The sequence below is a fragment of the Garra rufa genome, chromosome 3 (assembly GCF_049309525.1).
Source record: "Garra rufa chromosome 3, GarRuf1.0, whole genome shotgun sequence".
NCBI classification, from domain to species: Eukaryota; Metazoa; Chordata; class Actinopteri; order Cypriniformes; family Cyprinidae; genus Garra; species Garra rufa.
The window spans coordinates 66,085,153-66,111,901 of record NC_133363.1 but is presented as its reverse complement, the minus strand read 5'-3'; the positions used below and the strand labels follow the sequence as shown (position 1 = coordinate 66,111,901).

Below are 26,749 nucleotides of genomic sequence, written 5' to 3'. Positions count from 1 at the left end.
AACTTTTTATATTAAAAACAAACAAGGAAGCCCTGCCCAGATTTAAAAAGTAACGCAAAAGTAACGTAACACTTTACTTTCCATAAAAAGTAACTAAGTAACATAATTAGTTACTTTTTTAGGGACTAACTTAATATTGTAATGCATTACTTTTAAAAGTAACTTTCCCCAACACTGCTGGCTACCAATAGCATGTGATGTATATATGGAAGAATAAGATCAAGAACGAGAGGAGAGGTGGATATCGGGACACACTCACGCTGTATCGCTCGGAAGCGTGGACCAATAGACGGCGAGCCCAGATCCGGAGAGTTACGCCTCTTCTCCAAACACGGAGACGCCTGCACCGTGATCTTATGGATAAAATCTACACAGCAGAAAACAAACAAAACAAAACCCACAATCAGGTCACAACAAACACATACTTTTAACACTAGACAAGAAAACAACTGCAAAACACTACACACAAAACAGCTGAGATTTTGGTGCACTTTCAGACGAGCAGAAAGAAAACATCCAAAACACACTTTTAAGTGTTTATTTTATTGTCCTTTGTCTGTGTGCATCTGTATCTTTAATGAGTTTGTATCTTCACGTCAGCAGGTTTTTACTGAGGGGTTGGATGATATATCATTCACATTTTGATAACATTTTATATATATATTCTTTAGGGGTGGGCATAGATTAATTTTTTTAATCTAGATTAATCTAGATTAAATCTTGGAATTAATCTAGATTAATCTAGATTAAAATGGCTAATTTGAATTCTGCTGAAGGCATTCAGAATATGTGTGCTACCTAAATAATGACTTAAAGTCTTTGAGAATGGATCATGAAGCTCATAAAGCTGTTCTATGATAATTTGTTACACCGTACTTTTATTTTGACAGGTTGCCATGAAGTTTCTGTGTCATACAGTATGATATGATGCTAGTTTTCTCAAATGAAACGGTAAAAGTGACACTCACAGCAGTTTGGGAGATTGAGTTGATCTGTTCATGTGAGATGAAAATGCCAAAAATTACCCGGAGCGTCACGTGTGTTTCAGTATGCGTGTAGTAAAAGCTCGTCTCCGCAATGCATACATACAGCTAGGCAATGTCTTTTTGCATTTCAGTTTTCACATACACTAGGCCATATCGCGATTTGAATTAAGTGACTGACCAACATTTGATTTATGAATCCAAAAAACGACGAATTTACGTGACATTTCGCTATAGTAGATCCGGTTTTTATGAATGGAGGACGACGCGATCCCGTCTGTGTTTTGGCGGAGGAGACTTAAACGCGCGACCATATTCTAAAGACTTCGGTATACATCCGCGTTAAACTATCAAGGTGAAAGTCATCATAGCTTGCGTAGTTTAGACCCAGCTCCCAGCCCAAATTTGAGAATAGATTAACGGCGATATTTTTTTTATCGCGCGATAAGAGTTTCACGTTAACGCAGCACGTTAACGCCGATAACGGCCCACCACTAATATTCTTATAATTTATGGACTGATCCAAATCCAAAATCCCCAAAAGCTGGACTACAAAAATCATACAGAAGTTTTATACCTGCATATTTAATGATTTCATTTCAGAAATATAAAAAACTATTGTCATATTGTACTGTGATTAATTAACGGTGTTGATATCTATTAGTTAATATTTTTTCACCCTTTAGTGTCTCACTTTAATAGCAAAACCACTGTTGAGTGCAACACGGTTAATTATTACCAGCATTGTGAAGAAGACAGTTTCCTGTGTTCTGTATCATTATTATTTCCATTCTAGTGTCACAACAGTTCATTACTGTGTGACTGCAGCTCATTAATGTCTTTAATACAGTGAGTGTAATAATTATCAGATTTATATAATGATGGAGCGACCCAAACCAGATCACAATATCACAGAGAGCACCCTAGCAACACATAATGTGCTCAAAGTCGTCCGGAACACTCTAGTAAGTGCGTGTGAATATTATTTTATTGACAAAATGTATATATGTTTATTTATTTGACCAGATAACATTTAAAGCAGTCATATGGTAATGTTACAACGTGCCCCTCAGATGTTACAATGTATCCACCTACGGGGCATATTGTAACATTTCACTTCCTTTCTCTTGAGGTGAATGTTCCTAGTGTGGAGGCTCACCCTGCGGCATGCTGATCTTCTCTCCGTTCTTCACCTTCAGCTTGTGTTTCTTGAAGGTTCCCTTGCGTTTCTTGACGTTGGGTTTCTGGTTCTGGTTGAGGTGCAGGATGAGCAGCGATAGCTCTCGCTCGAACACGTCCTGCTCCCACTGAGCTAACTGCTGCTCGCGCTGACGGAGGAACTCCTCGTGAGACTTCTGCTCCAGTGCCGCACGCTTCAGCTCCTCCTCGCGACACCGCAGCTCCTGCAAACACATGATTCACACACGGCCCATGAAAGATCAGTGCTTCTCCATGACCCTTCACTGTACCAGACAATATCTCAACCAGGGTTCATATCGTCGACTAAAACTAAAACAACTATAAACATTTTCATTACTCAAAATAAACATGAACTGAAATAATATATATGTGACCCTGGACCACAAAACCAGTCATAAGGTTAAATTTTACAAAACTGAGATGTATACATTATATGAAAGCTCAATAAATAAGCTTTCTATTGATATATGGTTTGTTAGGATATGACAATATTTGGCCGAGATACATCTATTTGAAAATCTGGAATCTGAGGGTGCAAAAAAAAATAACAAAATACTGAGAAAATCACCTTTAAAGTTGTCCAAATTAAGTTCTTAACAATGCATATTACTAATCAAAAATTACATTTTGATATATTTATAGTAGGAATTTTACAAAAAAACTTCATGGAACATGATCTTTACTTAATTTCCTAATGATTTTTGACATAAAAGAAAAATCAATAATTTTGACCCATACAATGTATTTTTGGCTATTGCTACAAATATACCCCAGCGACTTAAGACTGGTTTTGTGCTCCAGGGTCACATATATATATTTTTTATTTAAACCCTAACTGTCACCGTCCCCTCTGTGGGATGCCCAAGTTTAGTTCACCATTTCACAAATCTGCCCTCCAAAGGCAAAACACAGTAACTACACATTTGGTCAAAATTAAAGGGATGGTTCGGAGTAGATTTGACTTCATTGCTATGCACTCCGAAGCCCATGTAAATACCCCATCCAAAGTTTTTTTTAACCTTAGTCGAACATTGAGGGAGATATCAGAGTTTTTCGAATGGCTTGCTACAGCAGTGCATGGAACATGTGATGCATCTCGTAAATTGCACCACTAAACGTGCACATAATCTTACCAAACTTGTACAGTAGTGTAAATAGGGTATGTACTCACAAAACACTGCATCGGAACATTTGTAAGTCCACCATGAGTGTATTAAAAACAACTTTTACCCGATCCCTACTAGTCTCAAAAACTACAAGTCGACGTCACTTCCCTGGTTTGGGAAAAGCACGTAAAAGTCCACCTACAAGTTGACATGCACACAGATGTAGTAGGAGGACTTTTACGTGCTTTTCCCAAACCAGGGAAGTGACGTCGACTTGTCACAAACTCTGATATCTCCCTCAATGTTCGACTAAGGTTAAAAAAAAACTTCGGATGGGGTATTTACATGGGCTTCGGAGTGCACAGCAATGAAGTCAAATCTACTCCGAACCATCCCTTTAAGTTAAGGCTTAAAATGGACTTTGTGACAACTGTTTTGTCTTGTGGCAAAGTCTCCTGGTTCAATTTTGTCCCAGAGAAATGAGAGTGTTTCAGAGAAACGAGAGTGTCAACATGTTTGACTAGCTGGCGTAAAAACTTTAAAGGCATTTTTCTCAGTTTCAGTGTTGGCGTAGTTACTGCACTTTGCCTTTGGAGGGCAGAGATAAATCTTAATCATGACAAACTATATATCGTTGGAAAGGTCTAAGGTTCCTAAATAGATATTTAATTTTTTTGTGTTACAAATTATGTAGGAAAAATATTAGATTAATTTATCTATTAATTAATGTACTTCATGACAGGAGTTCTGACCTTTGTCACAAACAGACTTCCTTGTTGCCTTTTTCCGTACCACGCTTTAGAAATCATAAGAAATGATATATCAGTTGAAAACTTAAAATCTCAGAATTCATCCTTTGAAAGCCATTTTAAAGCCAGACATTGCTTTAACCTGACAAATGTACATCAAAATCATATTACAAAATGTTTTCCTTCATGAATTATAAAAATTTAAGTTTGAATTCTTCATTTTAATGTCTCTGTTCAAAAATGGGAGTGACAGTTAAGGGGTTAAACTAAATTTACAGAAAATAGGGATGTATAATATAATTATATAATTATAATAATTATATATATATTTTTTAATTAAATTAAATTCAATTTTTTTAAGTAATTAAAATTCTGTAATTTCAGATGATTTAAGAACTAAATGTTACTTAGGGTTCACTAATTTATATGACCTTTTTCACTTGTGTTTATGAGATAAGGTAATTACTTTCAACTTCAAATTGCAATTTCTACTAAATAATACATTTTAGCACTTGACATAACTAGAAGCTAGAAATGTATATTTATTATAGAAACGTCCATGATTTTTTTTTTACATTTTCATTTTTGCTTTAAGTTGAAGTACCAAAACAACTAAAACTAAAAACTGAAGCTAAAAAAAAAACTACAATGACATTTTAAAAAGACAAAGATAAAAACACAAAATTGTTAAAACTTTTTAATTAAAATGAAAACAGAAAATGTAAAAAACAAAAGATAATATAAAATATTAACAAAAAACATAATAGAATTTATTTGCAAAAAACAAAGATCATTCAAAAATTATGTTTATTGCTGTATTGTTTTGTTATTTTTACCTTCAATCAAAATAACCCTACTGTAGTTTGATTGAATGCAGAATGAAAAAACATGATTTTTGAAAATTGTTAAAAATATAGTTATCTGTTTTCGCAAATGAACTCTTCAGTATTAGATTTGCATTTATGGAATACAATGTTGAAGTTATTTTTTAACACAATTTTTAATTTCTACTAAATTGAATGCTTTAGGGCTTGACATTACTAGAAAAATGTACATTTATTATAGAAACGTTCATGATTTTTAAAAATTTTCATTTTTGTTTAGTTTAAGTTGAAGTAGCAAAACAAACGTTTAAATTAAAATGAAAACAGATAATGTAAAAAAACAAAAGCTAACAAAACATTAAACATTATAGTGTTTATATTATTTGCAAAAACTGAGATAACTTTTTGTATTATGTTATTATTGGGTTTTATTGTGTTAATTAGCTGTATTTCTATTTATTTTTACTTTAAAATCAAAATAACCCTACTGTAGTTTGATTGAATGCAGAATGAAAAAACATGATTTTTGAAAATTGTTAAAAAATGAGCAAATGAATAGTAGATTTCAGGACCTGAATTTCAAATTTCAATCTCTACTCAAACACTTCAGAGCTTGAAATTACTAGAAAACATTCCATACCTTTAAAAGTGTATTATTTCACATGACTTTTCCACAACCAGAAATTCTTAAACAAATATTACACAAAAAACAATAAAAATTTAAAAAAGGCTGATTGTATTTAGATTTTTAGCTGTCTTACTTTATTTTAAAGCTTGTTTTGTCTTATTTTAAATCATGTTAAGCGTACTTAACCCCCTGAGGGTCCCAAGGCCTGTTCCCAAATGTATGTAGACTATTGTAAAACTGCTGAAATGCCATCATTACTGGAGTCATTATTGTACAACCATAGGTTTAGTTTGCTGTGGAGCTGTGGGTGACTATTAAACTATTAGAGCAGATCTACAGCACAAACGGGTCTAACGTATCCCATCATGCACTCAATCGAGCGTGTACCTTCTCTTTGGCCCGCAGCTCATCAAACATGTCCTGGATCTCCAGTTTCCAGTCCTCCTGGAGCGAATGGAAGGAGTCCTGCGGCATCTCGTCCATCACCTGCTCCTCTAGAGCCGTCAGCTGCTGCAGGATGGAGGAGAAACTGGGCCGCCGGTGCGGATCCTGATCCCAGCACTCTGAAACACACACGCACATCATTTAATACTATTGTGGCTTTCATTCATATTTTCAATTTGATTTCTGTTTTCTGTTTTCATTTTGAAATTAGGTAAAGTCTTGAAAATGAGATGCCTTTCCAACTAGCTGAAATACAATTATTTTATATCAGTTAAAGTTTACTTTAATTCATGGTTTTAGTTTTTTGATAAAGTTGCAGCAATTTTGTTTAGTAACTTTTTTTTCTGTTTTTTTATTAGTTTTGATTTAATACACACTACCGTTCAAAAGTTTGGGGTCAGTACATTTTTATTGGTTTTTTTTTTATTTTTTTTTTAAAGAAATTTATATTTTTATTCACCAAGGATGTATTAAGTTGATAATTAAAAGTTAATAATAAATAATTTACATCGTTATAAAATATTTATATTTTGAATAAACACTGTAGTTTTTAGTATTTTGTTATTCATGAAAGAATCCTGAAAAAAAAAAATCATAGGTTCCAAAAACTATTTGTCAGCACAGCTGTTGATATTATCCAGCATTGATCATTCTAATAATAAATCAGCATATTAGAATGATTTCTGAAGGATCATGTGACACTGAAGACTGGAGTAACAGCTGATCAAAATGCAGCTTTTCATCACAGGAATAAATTCTATTTTAAAGTATGTTAAAATAAAAAAACATTATTTTATACTGTAAAAACATTTTGCAATATTACATTTTTTTTTCTGTATTTTTAATCCAATAAATGCAGCCTTGATGAGCAGAAGAGACTTCTTTAAAGACTATTACAAGTCTTACTGACCCCAAACTTTTGAACGGTAGTGTATATCCAAATAGTTTTTTAATAAAGCATAACTGAATGAAAATGAGAAATGCATTCATTAAAATTAGCTGAAATTTTTTTTTTTAATATAATTTATTCAAAGTAAAAATGTTTTTTATTTCAAGTAACAGAATTTTTTATGATTTTAGTTTTTATTTTTAAATTTTCTTTTTAATTTTAGTTTAAGTTTTGGCATCTAAAGTACTCAAGTCATGAAAATCTAAAAACTTCCTCACCAGTCCAACAAGCATTTATCAAATTTTTTTAAATCTTTGGCTTTTAGAGAGAATGAATGAATGAATGAATGAATGAATGAATGAATGAATGAATGAATGAATGAAGTACACACCGGACATGAGCTGGGCGAAGGGTTCGGGGCAGGTGGAGGGGATGGGAAGGGTGAGTTTGTTCACAGCGACTCCATAAGCCACAGCCAGACCATCGATCCCTCTGTAGGGAGCCTCTCCAGTCAGCAGCTCCCATAATAACACACCATAACTACACAGAGAGAACGAGAGAGAGACGGCCCACAGCCGCTTGATATAGCTGTCTAATTACAGCATTCACACACACACACAGACACACACACACACACACACACACACACACACACACACACACACACACACACACACAGATTCTGGAATATGTGGTTTACTCTCTATAGGCGTAATGGTTTTTCTACTGTACAAATGATTTTTTTCAACCCAAACCCTAACCTAAACCTAACCCTCACAGGAAACTACGGGCAATTTTTGATTTGCATTTCACGAAACACCATGTAGTGTGTTTTGTAAGGCTTTGGGTTTATGGGGACACAGGAAGTGTAAACCTCATAAACCATTTTGACGTTGTAGAACCCATGTCATTATATGCATCTGTGTCCTCATAAACCATATATACCAGAAAAAACACACACACACACACACACACACACACACACACACACACACACACACACACACACACACACACACACACACACACACACACACACACACACACACACACACACACACACACACACACACACACACACACACACACACACACACACACACACACACACACACACACACACACACACACACACACACACACACACACACACACACACACACACACACACACACACACACACACACACACACACACACACACACACACACACACACACACACACACACACACACACACACACACACACACACACACACACACGAACACACACACACACACACACACACACACACACACACACACACACACACACACGAACACACACACACGCACGCACGCACGCACGCACACACACACACACACACACACGAACACACACACACGCACGCACGCACGCACGCACACACACACACACACACACACGAACACACACACACACACACACACACACACGAACACACACACACACGCACGCACGCACGCACGCACACACACACACACACACACACGAACACACACACACACACACACACACACACACACACGAACACACACGCACGCACGCACGCACACACACACACACACACACACACACACACACAGCATCTGATGTTCTCTGCAGAGGAAAGTGTGGTTTGAAGGGCAAACGGTGAAGCTGTAAGTTTCATTTGTGTCTGTGGTTGATCGATTCAGAGCTGTTCATCTACAACACAGCGCTGTGTTAACAAACAGCGTATCCGAGAGAAATGAGCTGCTTTAGACGGTCTCAACAATTTCTACGTAATTAAAATATGCTTTGATATAAATATACATTACAGTATTTAAAAGCTGATGATGTTCATATACAGTATCTCACAAAAGTCAGTACACCTCTCACATTTCAGCAACTATTTTAGTATATCTTCTCAAGGAACAATCGTATAGAAATGAAACATGGATATATTTTAGAGTAGTCAGTGTGCAGCTTGAATAGCGGTATAGATTTACTGTCCTCTAAAAATTACTCAACATACAGCCATTATTGTCAAAATAGCTGGCAACAAAAGTGAGTACACCCTAAGTGAACTTGTATATTGTGTTAGCACCATTGTTATCTGGCAATGCTATAATCATCCTGGGCATGGAATTGATCAGAGCTGCACAGGTTGGTTCCAGTAATTCATGCTCTTATTGGTTGTCTTCAGGAAACCGTTTGCAGGCTTTCTTGTGAGCCAGCTTCAGATGAGGCTTCCTTCTGGGACGACGCCTATTCAAACCGACTTGTTTCAGTGTGTGGCGTATGGTCTGAGCACTGACAAGCTGACCTTCTACTTCTGCAAGCTTTAAAGCAATGCTGGCAGCACTCATGCATCTGTGTTTTGAAGCCAGGTTCTGCACACGGCACACTGACTACTCTAAAATATACACAAGTTTCATTTCTATAGTATTGTCCCTTGAGAAGATATACTAAGATGGTTGCTGAAATGTGAGGGTTTTTTAAAATTTACTTTTAAGTTTAATTTACTTTACTATAAAAAAAATTCTAACTCAAAAAGCTCATGTCTGATTAATTACAACCACTGTAAAAATTAATATGGTGTTCAAGTGACTTTAATGCATGGTACAAAAATAAGTAACATTTTTTGGACAGTATTTAAAAGCTCAAATAAAGCTTAAACTTTTCAGGATGGTTTCATTAGTGGATGCTATATGTAATTTTTTTACATTTGTGCGTCAAATTGTGTTTTCCACTTACAGAATTTTTTAACATCAAATTACACCCTGATAGAAATTTAGCCTTTTTATTTTGTAGGAAAAAATGATGACTCATCGTCAGTGGCGGCTCCTGACAAATATCTCTGGGGGGGCAACTGTTCCGATTTTGGCAAAGATAACCGCTTTAATGGGTAAAATTATGATAAAATTCAGATAGCCAACTTTACAGCATTACATTGCATTGTTTGATTTGGTTTCCCTGTTCCTAGATGGCAACATCAGGCATGAATTGTACAAACTGTACAGTATTTTGAATAGCTATATTAAATTTATCGCAATGGTCTCAAATACACTGAAACACTTCCACCATGGCCATCAAGAGACACATTGTCATCAACTAGTTTGCCCTCTAAGAGTAAAAAAAAAAAAAAAAAAGCCATACTGCTTTACAATTAAAGACTTTTTATTTCTCATATTAAAACTGTAATTAATCAAATCTTTCCAGAACATATTCAGTATAAATTTGGCTGCCAATATGCAATCAATACAACTATTTAAAATTCAACATTTGGAGAATACAACATATAACATACAAGGCCATAACCAGGGTTTGAAAATTAGTGAGGTGTTAAGAATTGTGCTATAATAACACCCACAAATGCACTACATATAGCCTAAACTTCAAAATAGACAGACATGTAGATGATTGTGAAAGATTTTTTATTCTGTATAATGTTTTACATGGAAAGTTCGTTTTTTTTAGCTGAGGGAATTTTTATTTTATAACAAGTTATAAAAATAACGTTAGAATAATGACACTGACATAAAACTAACGTTCAACTTTCCACTTTATAAACGTCCCAAAGTGTCACACTAAATTGGACAAACGAGTCAAAAAACACGTATAATAGGTGGATCTGGCAACAAACGGAGGCCGCTGCACCCGCGCTCTCACTCAACGCGTTCTCAAGCCCCTTTCACTGCGCTAGCTTCTCGCAGCAAACACTCATGTGATATGAGGTGGTTTAAACGGCTAAATAATCATTCGAAGAGCGTGACATTTTATTTTTGAATATAAAAAATGACCGAGGTCCGGACCTCGGTGACCTCATAGCTGGCTACGGCCGTGAATAAACAATTCACCATTTAATAACACACATCACTTTAGGGTTGTGCCGATAGACGATAGTATCGTGTATCGACGATAGTCAGAGATATCGCCTGTTGATGATGCCTTTGACGATAGTTAGACGATAATTATTATTATCCGTCAACAAAGAACTTAACTTTAGCAATGCAGCACAGAGTCTGTTCTAGGATGCTTCAGAAACTTGCCGCGGTATAAACACGCACAGAGAGGCCACAGCGCCTTAACGCACCTCCTGCAGTGAAAATGGGAGATTTTCATCAAACAGTAGGTTGGTAGATTCTAAAGGGAGTGTTATATTATATTAGCATTGCAGTCATTAGGATAACAGAGGTAGTAAAACCTGGTTCAGGCTGAATTAATTACGATGTATCATAATCAGTCTTTATATAGTAAACATAAACAGTCATCTCAGTAACATCTATAGGCGTTAATTAGAATTACGATGCGATCAGATGGCGCTAAACATGAATTACACGCGCATCACTTCTCCGCATCCAATATGAACTGAACTACAACATCACCTGATGATAACGGTCAGACATACAGCGGTAACATTATCGCAATATGACGGGTAAAGAAAGATTCATTCATTTACATTCTGGCTAGCACATTTACAACTCACTCACTGACGATAGCAGAGAATGAAACCGAAAGTAACTTGAACAACTCCGGCAGATAGCGCTCTGTACACGCACAACTTAATCATATGCCAAAAGAAAGTCTACCTTTACAAAACGAATAAGGAATTTAGTACATAGATAATTAATTAAATTAGCACGATAGTATCGTGTATCGATAGGGCGATATGAAAATTGAGCATATCGCCCAACACTACATCACTTGTATTGAAATTTTGCTCGCTTCTCTTTTAAGCAGGCAAAGTGATCAATTACCCTCTCATTAAAATCAGGCATGTTCCTGACAAGTTCCCTCTCCATTGAAAGCATGGCCGATGCATTCAGACGTCTCGCTACGCGTGCGTGCTGTACATCTTCGAGCACGCATCAGTGCGTATTACGAAATCACGTTGGGGCGAGCCCTCCCGGTGCCCATTGAAATGCATTGTAGGGTTCAAAATTTGAAAAAAAAAATCTCACAATATAACTCTATGAGACCGGCTGGGGCGATTTTCAATCTGACTGAGATCGCCCCAAGGGGGCGGGGTTTTAGGTTGGAAAGTGACATTCAGGCTGTTGATTGTACCGTAATATGCAGACTAGGACTAGCAAAATAAGAGTCTTTTTCTCCTCTCTTTTTTCGTGTGGCTCAAGGAGGGCGATGCACTATCGCCCACCATGGGCCAGCCGCCCCTGCTCATCGTGACTATCAGTGTTTGAGTGAAATATGATTAGTTTAGTCTCGTTCATGCAGTTTGACGTTACTCTGTCTGCATTTCCCTTTCAGAGATTCATAAGAGCTTCATCTTTAGTTTCTGATTTCAGCGATTATTACATCATTATGCAGCAGCAGCGGCAGTGAGTCAATCATATGATCTAGTAACTGATAATTCCTGAAGAGCAGATCAACGTCATCTAGTACTGAAGTCTATAAACTGCAATAAATACTCATCAACATGCAGATCTACAATAAACCACAATCACAGTATGAACAGTTTTAACCTCAGCATGTGAAAAAACGAACTAAATCATGTGCTGACAAAAGTGAAGACTTTCATATTCTTCAGAATATTCCTTCTGTGAAAGAGAAAACGGTGCAAATGGTTGCCAGGTTGTAAAGTAAATTAAACACAGAGCTGAAAATAACAAGATCATCAGCGCTTTTCCCACAATGTGAGAGAGAGTGTGCAAACGGTTGCCAGATTGTGAAGATAAATTAAACGCAGAGTCCTTTAAAATGAGAAGCTCTGATTGGGGGGATTTAAACTTTTGAAATCTGGCAACCACATGAAAAAAGACAAGCATTATTATGAGTATTTTTTGTGCGCAGTGATCTCTCAGAGGAATGTCGCTCACCTCCAGACGTCGCTGCCTTTGGAGAAGGTGGATGATTTGATGACCTCCGGCGCCATCCAGGCGTATGTTCCCGCTGTGCTCATCTTAGTCGTCTTGTGCCACTCGCGCGCCAGACCGAAATCTGTGATCTTCAGGGTTTTGCCCTCGATGCTGTCCTTCTCCACAGGCTCTGCCAGCAGAACTGAGACACACAGAGAGAGAGAGAGACAGTCTCAATAATGTTTTCCCTTCAAAGACAATGTGCACAAACCACACAACGGCAGCACGAGGAGACACACAAACACAGATATAAATAAAAGTCCTGTGATCCTGGATGTATGAGATCAATGTGGTGAAATGTGCTGAAATAAATATTATTTAGAGAGGAACAGGGAAAGTAAAAAAGGAAGTTTTTTTTTGTTTTTAATTTTAGTAAGTAAATAAAAGATAAATAGGTCTACTTTTGGTATGGCAAGATGTCTTGAAATGTATTCTTTTTTCCAGAGGTGAACAGTAACGAATATCTGTACTTTACTGGAGTAGAGTACCTTTATTTTGAGTAACTTTTACTTTAACTTCACAACATTTCCTAAAACATGTCATAACTCCTTATAATATATCACAGCAGTAGGATTATAAAATCAAAATTCACGAGTATTCTGTGTATGTTTAAAAGGTTTATAATACTGCAACTAGCTAGCTTGTTGCCAAATAGTACTAAAGTTACCCTTATGTTTTCCTACAAATAACTGTACACACACACACACACACACACACACACACACACACACACACACACACACACACACACACACACACACACACACACACATACACACACACACAAAAAAAACACTTTCACTTTAGTAAAACCATGGGTAATTTTCATAAGGGTAACTCTGTCCGTCCTGAGTCCGTTTCACCTGATGTCTTTTTGTCTAATGCCTTTTAATCTGAGTCTGTTTTGCCGATGTCTAATTATACGAGACCTGACACCTGACGTCGTTTTTCCTGAGACCTGAAGCCTTTTAGTCTGAGGCATGATGCCTTGTCACTGTATGACTGAGGTCCGAGGATGTCCTAAAATGTACACCGTACTCCACAGAACAGGTTTCCACTGCTCCAGAGTCCACCATCTGTGTGATCTAGTGTAGAGCGGGGCACAAACTAACGCGGGGTTAATTGTAACACACCTGGTTTAAATATTTCCACACACGCTAGCATAACCAAATTTACGGTATTTACTAGTTGCCATGGCAACACTATGCAGAGAAAAAATAGCGCCAAAATTCAAAAGCCTTTTGAAGATATCGCTGAATATTTATTTTACCATAGTAAAAGTACATTTCTGGCTGAAGTAAACTTTTTATTTCAGTTTTTAGTATTCATTTAAAATTAGACAAATCTGCTATTATTTTAATCTCCAATTTGTTATTTATCAGTTTAGATAGTTTATTAATGCTTCGCAAACCAGCAGAAGACACTCACCTGTATTATATTCCAGTGGCGCAGATGGGGAACGCTGTAACACTGTGTGACAATATGCCCCGCTGTTATTAAACTATGCTATTCCATGACATTAGCGATGCAGTTTACACTATTGACTATTAAGGATTTTGATAAGAAACCACAAGAAACAGGTGAATAAAGGCTGACAATCAATGTTTAATGTTCAGAAGTTATTATTTCAAGAAATGTAAAGTATTTTGTCTGGTTTATGTGTGTGGTGTTCTATGAGAGCTGTGTTTTTCTGAATGTCTAAATGTGTTTCATCTATTTGTCCACATTGTTTTGAACTACTGTACAGCTGTGTGTTGCGATCAGGGCCGTTCAAAGCATTGTTGAGATGTGTTCATTGTCAAACTCCAAAATTAGATTATTTGTATTTTTTTTTTTAAATGTCATTAATTTATTTGAAAAAGTTACCACATGTATTTTATTGACAAAATATTTTAGTTTGTTGTGTATATTTTTTTCATTGGATCAGATAACATTTGAAGCTGTCATATGGTCGTGTTACAACGTGCCCCTCAGATGTTACAATGTACCCCACCTACGGGGCATGTCGTCACATTTCACTTCCTTTCTTTTGAGGTAAATAATGAAAAACGTATACACTGTAAATATGAAGCAAAGCGACATATTTGTTCTAGACAAGTGTGAAAATAATGTGGATAAAAATTGTACTCTGAACCCCACGTGGATTTACATAAACCGCAAAAAAAAAAAAGCGTTAGGTTGTGCCCCGCGCTCCCCTACTCACTCCATCTCACAGGTTAGGCATTGTACAGGTGATGTGCAGCTTTAATGCATCTGTTTGGCCATGGAAACCCATTCATGAAGCCTCAACACTCATCCTGTCAGTGTCACACTTCAATTCACTGAGCTCCTCAGAATCACACTTTTTCTGTCCTCAAATGTTTGTAAATGCTGACTGCACGGCTACTGCTTGAGTTCATACACCTGTGGCGACGGGTCTGACTCAAACACTTGAATTCAATCATTAAGGCATGCTTTTGACTATATGCTGTATGAAAATGAAATTATTAGTTGAAAATTCTAAAAACACAAAGAACAAGAGATCTGCCTGTCTCTTTCTCAGCGGGAAGACAGCAGTGTGTGTGTGTGTGACTCTGTCAAAGCTGTTGCAAAAGTCTGCAGAAGAGAGAGAGCTTTGTGCCTGGACACACACACACACACACACACACACACACACACACACACACACACACACACACACACACACACACACACACACACACACACACACACACACACACACACTCTCAGCAGGTCTTAAACTGGCCAGTTTCTGCTGTGGTAAATATTTAGACACACACACACATCTGTGTTCTGGATGATGAAGGAAATGTGAAACGAAATGGCAGAACATGAAGAAGTGAAACTGCCGCTCTGCCTTCAATCCAACTACAAGAATCTGTGTCTCTGCCACTGACCACTCTCTCTCTCTCTCTCTCTCTCTCTCTCTCTCTCTCTCTCTCTCTCTCTCACACACACACACACACACACACACACACACACACTTACTCCTTTGTGGCGGTAACACTGGTTTCCGTCAGCCTGCTCTTGTACCATCCTCCTACAGGAAGTGACGCAAATGAAATTGACACACTTCTAAATAAAAACGACAGAATCTGAAACACGCATGAGAGTTTCTTGTGTTCACTTCAAGGCGCTTTTCAAGAATATGCTTCACTTTCTTTCGCAAACCATTCCAGGCACAACTCATGTTCCACTAAACAACATCACCTGAGTTCCTGTTAGAACTATTAGACACGTTAGATCAAGTAGAATCAATATGAAGTTTAACAACTGTATTATTCCCACAAGGGGCAACTGAAGTAGGGCAATAGCATCACAACACACTTTGGACAAACATGATGCATACACAATACAAGAAGAGACAGATCACAAAAACACAACCCAGCATGCTTTGTCTAAATTCCAGAAAACAAGGTAAGAAAAAAAAGGGACTCTGCTGTGCTAAGACCTTAAATTGTGCAAATGAATAGCCTCTGAATGTATATCTATTAGATGAGCATTTAATGCTCCTAAATCTTCTACCAGAAGGCAATGTTTCAAAGCACACCTTCAGGGGGTGAGAACCATCTCCTGAGATACCTAGAGTTTTCCTTAGCATTTGTTGCTCATAGAATTCTGCTAAACTCAGCAGAGGATAAAAATATAAAAAAAAAAAAAAAAAAAAAAAATTTTCAACTGAACACAGTATATTTTATTTTAGGAAACATATAGAACATTTTGCAACATTGAACATCAGGCAAAATAATTAAAACAAATAATTGAATCTTCTTAATTAAATTAAATTGCAGTCAATTGTGTGAGCCTAACCCTGCAGCTCAACAATAATCCACATCAATAAACATAAATATAAAATTTTCAAAAACAAATGCTTCTAAATGGAAAAAATGCAATCCCTAATCAAAACAAAAATATGACCATTAGCGGCAGTTCCAACAATAAACAAACGCTCAAAGACACAGGAGAGCCAGCCAGTTTATTTATTTTTTTAATGGCGTGATTTTGAAAAGATGTTAAAGGTGCACTGTGTAATATTTAAGATGATCTCTAGACAGAGGTGCAATATAATATACATAACTATGTTTTCAGGGGTGCATAAAGACCTTACTTAATGAACCATTATGTCTTTATTAACTTAGAATTATCAGCTTGTGAAAAAACACTGACACAATGATGAACAAGTAACAGTAATTTTCACAATAACATCGTTTTATTGAATGATTAAGTAAATATAATTCCTTAAATGACGTTCTAAAAGACATCTCACTATTCGTTGCTGTCAAAAACGGTGAGATTTTAATGCTGTATGGTCTTCCGTAGTTCAGTAAAGGAAGGGGTGAGCGGTGGACTGCTGCAATTCACAACCTCGCCGCTAGATGCCGCAACAATCTACACACTGCACCTTTAACGTGGCAGAAGGCTTAAAAGCAAAGACGTGATTTCCCCTTAACTTAATTGTTGACAGAAACATAACGTTAGTATATATAGTCTGCTATTCCCCACTCTGTACAAAGGTTAAACACACCTGAACCAGCTAATTCATCTCTTAGGTAGCACTTGATCATTACAGACAGCTGTGCTGGAGAAGGGCTGGAACCAAAGTCTGCAGGTAGGTCTCCAGGAGCCCTGATCTATGGGCATGGACTGATATTACGGTAAACACTGAGATTAGTGCAGAAATGTAGATGGAGAATGAAATCTACAGGGGATGATCCGTTTATTCAGAGATCTGTTTTTGTGATGTCGAGTTGTGAAGCAGAACTAGTGTCACAGGAAAGGCTCATCAATCAGACGCACAATGCAACGCGTTCATACAGAGATTTCCGTCCTTTTATCAGCCACAGAAATGATTCTGTAAAATCAGCATGTCTGTGAGTCTTGCTCTCTGCACTTCCTGTATTGCAGCATCAGGGCATTTAAAGTTCACCTCCATCTCCAGGACCTGCTGGAGTCTGCTCTATCTATCTATCTATCTCAGATTCAGCCAGAAGAGCTCAAACATCATCTGACGCCCAGCTCTGATCCAAAACCTGCTGAAAACCCCCTGAACAGACAGCACTGACACACTCCTGTCCTGATGTGAAAATCACTCACTAGGCCAACATCACATGAGAGAGCAAACTCAGAATGCACTGGGATTCTTTTTATAGGATTCTTTGATCAATAAAAGGTTAAAAAGAACAGCATTTATTTAAAAAAGGTTTTCTAACAATATACACTACTGTTCAAAATTTGGGGTCAGTAAATGTTTATTCTTTCTTTTTTTTAAAGAAATGAATACTTTTATTCACCAAGGATGTGTTAAATTAATAAAAAGTGATAGATTTACATTGTTAGAGAAGATTTATATTTTGAATAAATGCTGTTCTTTTTTAACTTGTCATTCATCAAAGAATCCTGAAAAAAGAAACACAGGTTCCAAAACAATATTTGGCAGCACAACTGTTCCAACATTGATCATTCTAATAATAAATCAGCATAGAATGATTTCTGAAGGATCATGTGACACTGAAGACTGGAGTAACAGCTGAAAATTCTGCTTTGCATCACAGGAATAAATTATATTTTAAAGTATATTAAAATAAAAAAACATTATTTTACACTGTAATAACATTTTGTAATATTACTAACATACTTGCTTGTTGCTTATTTGCATATTTTTTTCTGTATTTTTGATCAAATGTTTATTTTGAGTGTGAATAAGCAATACGGTTTAACCAATCAAACAGCACACTTTTCACCAGTCTAGTGTTCTGACTGTAAACATGTCTCTAAATGACAGATCTCACGTGATCTTCAGTCTCTGCACATCTGCTCGTGCGGCCGAACACGCGTCTCTCCGCTCACAAATCACTCTGTAATTACTCTGTGTTTTCTTAAGGAATGCGGCCATCTTCACCGCACGCTGGATGCCACGGCGACACCGGCCGATGGTAACCGTGACGACCGGCGGTGTTTGTTTTGATGCAGAGGCTGTTTACCGTATGAGAGGCGGCCTTGTTCACGCCGCTCCCAGAATGCACCTCAGCGAGCTCCAGCCATCACGATTTCCCTCAGTCTCCAGCAAATCAAGCGGCTAACCTTCTCACAGCCGCCTGTCTGTGTCTGTGTGTGTGTGTGTGTGTGTGTGTGTGTGTGTGTGTGTGTGTGTGTGTGTGAGTGTGTGTGTGAGAGTGTGTGTGCTGAGGTTGCCAGACAGTCTGTACATCGTGCAAAGACAAAGACTCGTTCTTCTGAGGGAAAAACCCCCAGTGCTGCAGAATCCAGCCCACGACACACAGAGACAGACAGTCTCTCTCACTCACAGATATCACAAACCACTACAAACACCTAGTTATCACCCAGAACATGTTTGACAGTCACCTAGCAACACCCCATCAACCACCCAAAACACCCCAGCAGTACACTAGTTACCACCCACAGCATAGCAACACCCTGGCAACAACCCATACCACACAACAACGCCCTGGTAACCACCCAAACTACATAGCAACACCCTGGCAACAACCCATACCACACAACAACGCCCTGGTAACCACCCAAACTACATAGCAACACCCTGGCAACAACCCATACCACGCAACAACGCCCTGGTAACCACCCAAACTACATAGCAACACCCTGGCAACAACCCATACCACACAACAACGCCCTGGTAACCACCCAAACTACATAGCAACACCCTGGCAACAACCCATACCACACAACAACGCCCTGGTAACCACCCAAACTACATAGCAACACCCTGGCAACAACCCATACCACGCAACAACGCCCTGGTAACCACCCAAACTACATAGCAACACCCTGGCAACAACCCATACCACGCAACAACGCCCTGGTAACCACCCAAACTACATAGCAACACCCTGGCAACAACCCATACCACGCAACAACGCCCTGGTAACCACCCAAACTACATAGCAACACCCTGGCAACAACCCATACCACGCAACAACGCCCTGGTAACCACCCAAACTACATAGCAACACCCTGGCAACAACCCATACCACGCAACAACGCCCTGGTAACCACCCAAACTACATAGCAACACCCCATCAACTAGAGCTTCACGATTCTGAAATGAGAATCACGATTGTTTTACTCAGAATAAAGATCACGATTCTCTCACAATTCTGGTGAACTTTTTTATTTTAAAGATTTACCCCTGAACATTAGGTTATCAAACAGCAGTAAAATAAGACAAAATAAACTTTGCTTTAAATTTAAGGAAATGTAATGAAAAAATAATGTAATAATGTAAAGAAAAAAATCACCATTAAACATTAAAAAATAAACATACAAAGGTATTATTTCAGAGTAAAGCGATTTAAAGATTCTTAGCTAGAAACACTAGCCGATCAACACTTTATGGCTGTCAACGTCCACTCTGTGGGACGCCCAAGTTTACTTCACCATTTTACAAATAAATCCTAATCTAATCATGACAAACTATATATTGTTGGAAAGGTCTAAGGCTCCTAAATAGATATTTGACTTTTTTTGTTACAAATTATGTAGGAAAAATAATTTATGATATCATAGATTAATTTATGACAAGAGTGCACCTCAAAAATCTCCTTCATGACAGGAGTTCTGACCTTTTTCACAAACAGATTTCCTTGTTGCCTTTTTCCCTATTACACTTTAGAAATCATAAGAAATGATATATCAGATGGAAACTTACAATTTCAACATTCATCCTTTGAAAGCTATTTTAAAATCAGACATTGCATTAACTTGAAAAATGTACATCAACATCAAAATGTTTTTGTTCATGAATTATAAAAATTTAAGATTCAATTCTACATTTTCACGTCTCTGTTCACAAATGGGAGTAACAGTTAAGGGGTTAATGGATCGTCATTAACTCTGTCATTGCTCTGCTGGTCCATAATCTGGCACGATCAAAGTACTACTCTTTCAGTATTCAAAGTGCTAATAGAGACCGAATTTTCCAAGCATGATACAGAGCTATCTACACAACTTATTATAGCCCACATACTAATAACAGCCTAGATATTTTATGTAGCCTAATTTGCGCGCATTGAGGAGTCCCTCTCTAAACGCGGGGTATTAAAATAGCTTTTGAATGCACGTGCAGGTTTTACTTTTGGTTTCATTTTAACTATCGCGTGAAACTCTCGGCGGCGCTGAGCGTCCATTCTACAATACAAGAGATTACTTTAACAAAACCATTTGAAAGTGGGTGGACACCAACGGGATCTTGAAAAGTGTCCCCAGTGGAAATTACGCCGCTGTGTGAGTGGAACTCTGTACATTGAGACATGGATTGCATCTGACAGAATGTGAAATATAGTATATTTCTTCAAAAGCAGATTGTAAAGACCTTTTAACTGTCCAACATCAAAAATCGTCATATCACACACCCCTGATTGCAATGCAGTTTGTGCAGATCCGAAACAGAGTTTGGTTGAGAGAAAAAAAAACGGCCGGTTCCAGTTCAGCGCAGCGCAGTGTCAGAGACAGGGAGAGACTGACGGCTAATATCTCAAATCTTTATTAAATGTAATAAGATAAATATGAAGTTTAAATGGTTATGTAATGTTGGAGAGAACGGTGAACCTGTCACTGCATCAGCTCACAGCAGTCTTTAGTGCCGTAATTAGGCTAGCGAAAGTTTTGTAAAATATAAATAAAATATAATTGGCTGAATTGTATAAATGCTGGATTAAGATGGTGAGAAGGGTCGAATCGAGATCGCGATCTTTTAACGATTGATTGTGCAGCTCTACCATCAACCACCCAAAACACCCCAGCAATACACTAGTTATCACCCACAACATAGCAACGCACTGGAAACCACCCATACCACACAACAACGCCCTGGTAACCACCCAAACTACATAGCTACACACTAGCAACCACTCAAACCACATAGCAATGCCTGGCAACCACACACATCCTCTAATATTGTGGGTTTTGTAACATAAAGTGACTGTGAGAGAAAGCCTCTAAATCTGACTCACTCACACACAGAGAGCAGGTTCATTGAAGGGTTTTCTGAAATCTCTGAAATTGGTCACTAATTAACTCTCCTGTGTGCCACTGTGAGCGGCTGAAGTTTAACCAGAACCGGGGGCTAGTGCTGATCTCTGACCCCGTCAACCCCACAGGAACATCAGCGGCTCATTTAATGCCTTCAACCATCACGAAAGACACACTAGCTGTGTCCAGAGTTATTCATGTTAACTAGTACAAAAATCATGAGTATGTTTTGATTTAAAGGTCTAAAGCTATAGTTTACATGAAAAAAGGAAGAAAAAAAAAATCACAAACATGACACTTGTAAATTAAACTATTTCATATGTACACTGATTCATTCATTCATGTTACATTATTTAAACAAATTATGAGCTCTAAAAGATTTTCAGAATTTTTACAACTCTTTTGCTTTAGACCATCTACAAATGTTAAATCTTAAATAAAAATGTTAAGGTTTACACTGCATTTTTCTGACAAAAAAAAAATGGTAGCGATTGAGCTTATTTCAAAAGCTCCAATTTACTGCCATTATAAAAGTTTATTGTTTATTAAATTCTAACAAATAAGTTTTGGTTAAAAAAAATAACCAAAATTAATAATAATGTGCTTATAATTTCTGCACAGGAGAGACTTGGTGTTGTTTCCAAACAAAAGAAAATATCATTATCGGCCAAAATGAGTTGAAAAATATCTGCACTTTGGATATCGCAAAAAATTCAGTATCGTGAATCCCTACAGGACTTGTCAGTCCACTGATGTAAATACTGTGCACAAAGAACAGATCCATATCCATCAGCAGATGGGAGATCCAGGGATGACATTACAAGGTGAAAAATGAAACATACATGGCCAAATTGTTCTTAATCAATAACATGCACTTAGAAAACAGATTAATTTAAGCACTAGTAATCATGGAAATCAAATAATGAGGGAGAACACAGCAGTATTATGTGGGTAAACTGCACATTTTGTTTAGGAAACCGGTTTTCCCTTCAATCTAAAGTTTCCGCCATTAATCGAATGTTTTGGGTGAGTGTGTGTGTGTTTCTGGAATACTCTGCCCCTTTGACATGCTCATTCCAGAGCGCCGCTGTCTTTGGGAAAAAGTTGAACTGCCGGTGCATGCTGGGAAATATTTCTGAGGCTGGAAAAAGGGGAATCCCGTGCCAAGATCGTACCTGCCTCCTCCCCAAATCTGCCTGCTCAATCTCCGGATGTGGCCTTTCCAAAATAAAGAGACCGCCAGGCCATGAGCTGCCCATCCTTGTCTCTCACACACACACACACACACACACACACACAAGCGAACAAGAGACACTGCACATCATGAAAGAGAACGAGTAAAAGCTTTAAATTTAGTGAATGAAAATGAGTGAGCAAATTCAGACACTGATTTAAAGGGACAGTTCACCCAAAAATTTAAATCCTATCATCATTTACACACATCAAGTCCAAACCTGTGTGAGTTTCTTTCTACTGCTGATCACAAAAGAAGATATTTTGAAGAATGCTGGTAACCAAACAGCTGACTTCCAAAGTATAGGAAAAATACTATGAAACTAAATGGCTACCATCAAAACATTTGGTTACCAAACTGAAATATTTTTTAGTTTTTGAATTTTATCATTTTATAACATTTTAATGAAAATATTATATGAAAACAGAAAGTATACAAATTATTTCAAAGTATTAATGAAAGCTATATTTGAGGGTTGACTGATTATCCATCTGGCCGATTATCGGCACCGATATTAAGCATTTTAATGGTTATCAGTCATTTTCAAAGCTAATTTGCAGATTAAATAAATTAAAAGCGTTTTTAAAAAATGAAAATTTTTACACTACACATATCAGTTATATATCGGTTCAAAATATTTGGTTATTGGACTACTTAATCTGTAATAATCTGTATTGGCCCTAAAAAACACATATTAGTCAACCTCTAGCTATAAGAGCATCTCAATGATACTAAAATAGAACTGGAATTTAGGACTGCACAATATAATCAAACCGATATCGAATCAACCGATAATGGCTTTAAATGTAAATATCGGCCCGATATGAAAAACTATGCCGATATGTTTAGGAATTCACAATATAATCAAACCGATATCGAATCAACCGATAATGGCTTTAAATGTAAATATCGGCCCGATATGAAAAACTATGCCGATATGTTTAGGAATTCACAATATAATCAAACCGATATCGAATCAACCCATAATGGCTTTAAATGTAAATATCGGCCCGATATGAAAAACTATGACGATATGTTTAGGAATTCACAAGATAATCAAACCGATATCGAATCAACCGATAATGGCTTTAAATGTAAATATCGGCCCGATATGAAAAACTATGACGATATGTTTAGGAATTCACAATATAATCAAACCGATATCGAATCAACCCATAATGGCTTTAAATGTAAATATCGGCCCGATATGAAAAACTATGCCGATATGTTTAGGAATTCACAATATAATCAAACCGATATCGAATCAACCGATAATGGCTTTAAATGTAAATATCGGCCCGATATGAAAAACTATGCCGATATGTTTAGGAATTCACAATATAATCAAACCGATATCGAATCAACCCATAATGGCTTTAAATGTAAATATCGGCCCGATATGAAAAACTATGCCGATATGTTTAGGAATTCACAATATAATCAAACCGATATCGAATCAACCGATAATGGCTTTAAATGTAAATATCGGCCCGATATGAAAAACTATGCCGATATGTTTAGGAATTCACAATATAATCAAACCGATATCGAATCAACCGATAATGGCTTTAAATGTAAATATCGGCCCGATATGAAAAACTATGCCGATATGTTTAGGAATTCACAAGATAATCAAACCGATATCAAATCAACCGATAATGGCTTTAAATGTAAATATCGGCCCGATATGAAAAACTATGCCGATATGTCTTGCCGATAAGAGGAATCGTTTTTTTTTTTATTATTTACTTTTATTTAACAAAACATTGCTGATGCACTAAAGTGGACAAACACTTTTATGGTCAGTTTAGAAGTTTCTACTATAAAGAGCTGCTCTCGAGACTCTGCTAAACATCTCCTGCTGTTTCACAGAAGAAACTAATGTGATAAGAGCATTCATTTTTGGGTGAACTGCCTCTTTAAGTTTATGTTTGATAGTTAGTCATTCAGCCAAACCACATTTGATATCCTCCAGACCTTCTTTCATCTGCACTCATCCCACTCCAAACCCATGTCAGAAGTTGAAAACAGATTGAAAGCGTCACTAAAAGCGTGTTCCTGTTTTAAACAAAAGTCACACAGAAACACTTCAAACCAGCAGATTTCTGCACAGAGCAGCAGCGCGGAAACACAGCTGACGTCAAACAGCTTCCTCCTCAGCTCTAGAGATGATGAAGCTCACAGTCCGACCGCTGGTGAACTCAATAGTGTGCCGCACTGACTCTCGTAGGATTCAAATCAAGCTGCCTAAGAAGGATGAGCAATACTTAGACAGACAATAATGCAATTCAGACTGCATTATTAGAATAACCACCAAACATCTAAAAAGCTAAGCACAAAGACATACATCACTTTTAAATCTGCATGTGCAAAAATGACTCACTTGCAAGGTGTCTAAACCAAAGAGCCTCTAAAGAGAAGCAGCATGCAGCCGACAAGGACAAACACACATATCACAACTGAGATTGCAATGACAGACAGTAGTCGACAAGGACCAGCAGCAAGGTTTGCATTGCAGCAGAACTAAAGTTCAAAGATTTGACCTAAAATCCTTCGGTTTGCAGCTGTGTGCATCATTATTCGGCACGTTGATATTGCGGTCATATTTATTCCAAGCACATTTGACCAATTCCAAACCACATCAATCTTAATAACTATTCATTTTGTATTTAATTATTTAGAAGTGATATATAATTGTCCATGAAGGCCGGAAGTGAAAAACTCCTTATATTCAGGTGTGCAGAATTATTAGGCACATTTTCTTTTACAGATAAAATGAGCCAAAAAAGAGATTTACCTCTGACTGAAAAGTCAAAAACTATTAAATGGCCATGAGAAGGATGCAATACTAATGCAATACTGCAATTTGCAAAGTTAAGGCATGACCACCGGACAGAAAAACGCTTGTTGCGTCTGCATTGTCAGAAAAAACAGGTTGAGGATAAAAGATGCATGTTAATTGCAAAAAAAAAGTAAGAATTGATGTTCATATGAAACCAACAGGAACCATTTAGTCTCCAGCGCCACCGTTTTCCAGAACTGCAACCTACCTGGAGTCTCCAGAAGAGCAATGTGCTTCTCAGAGACTTTGCTTTGAAAGAAAATCCTACAAAATGACCCTCAATTAATAAGAATAACATTCTGAAGTGTTGTGAAATACATGGAGACTGTTTTTTTATAGGCTTTATAGACAGATGAGTTGAGAGTGACTCTTTCGAGTTTATCCTCCAGAATCTGGCAGTAGGTTTTGGGAGTTCAGTTTTAGTCCATCTCCTATCCTGAAATGTCTGTCTTGCAGAGATGGTCAAGAGCCACTCTCAACTCATCTGTCTATAAAGCCTATAAAAACAGTTTATATATCACTTATAAATAACGAAATACAAAATGAATAGTAGTTATTAAGATTGATGTGGTTTGGAATTGATCAAATGTGCTTGGAATAAATATGAGCGCAATATCAACGTGCCTAATAATGATGCACACAGTGTAGTTTAGTTTAATGCATCAGAGATAAATGATGCACGATGAAGAAACAACACGCATTTGGACAATTTATTCTGTGCATTAAGAGTTTTAAAAGTATTTTAATATTATGTGATAGAAAAAAAAAAGGCTTTAAACAGGATGTGAAATTCTGACGATGGAGTTTTGGTTTCATGCCGCTGTCGCCTCTGGTTTGTTTAGTTTATTTCCAGCGACTTGACTGCACTCGATTGAACTGAGCTGGGTGATGACATGACTGAATTCAATGATGAATTAAGTGTTTACTGTTGTCCTTATTCACACACTATTTCCTGCTTAATACTGTAAAGCTGCTTTGACAC

At 37.2% G+C, this 26,749-nt stretch overlaps 1 protein-coding gene across 1 annotated transcript in view; it reads right to left on the bottom strand.

Moving 5' to 3' along the window:
- LOC141331468 (mitogen-activated protein kinase kinase kinase 11) overlaps window positions 1-26,749 on the bottom strand; it is a 45,626-nt gene that overhangs the window by 10,414 nt on the left and 8,463 nt on the right. The window contains exons 2-6 of the mRNA XM_073836523.1: window positions 12,644-12,824; window positions 7,215-7,363; window positions 5,878-6,053; window positions 2,143-2,386; window positions 260-367 (exon numbers count right to left, since the gene is read on the bottom strand). Of these exons, the coding sequence (XP_073692624.1) occupies window positions 260-367; window positions 2,143-2,386; window positions 5,878-6,053; window positions 7,215-7,363; window positions 12,644-12,824 (858 nt within the window). The remainder of the gene's footprint in view (window positions 1-259; window positions 368-2,142; window positions 2,387-5,877; window positions 6,054-7,214; window positions 7,364-12,643; window positions 12,825-26,749) is intronic.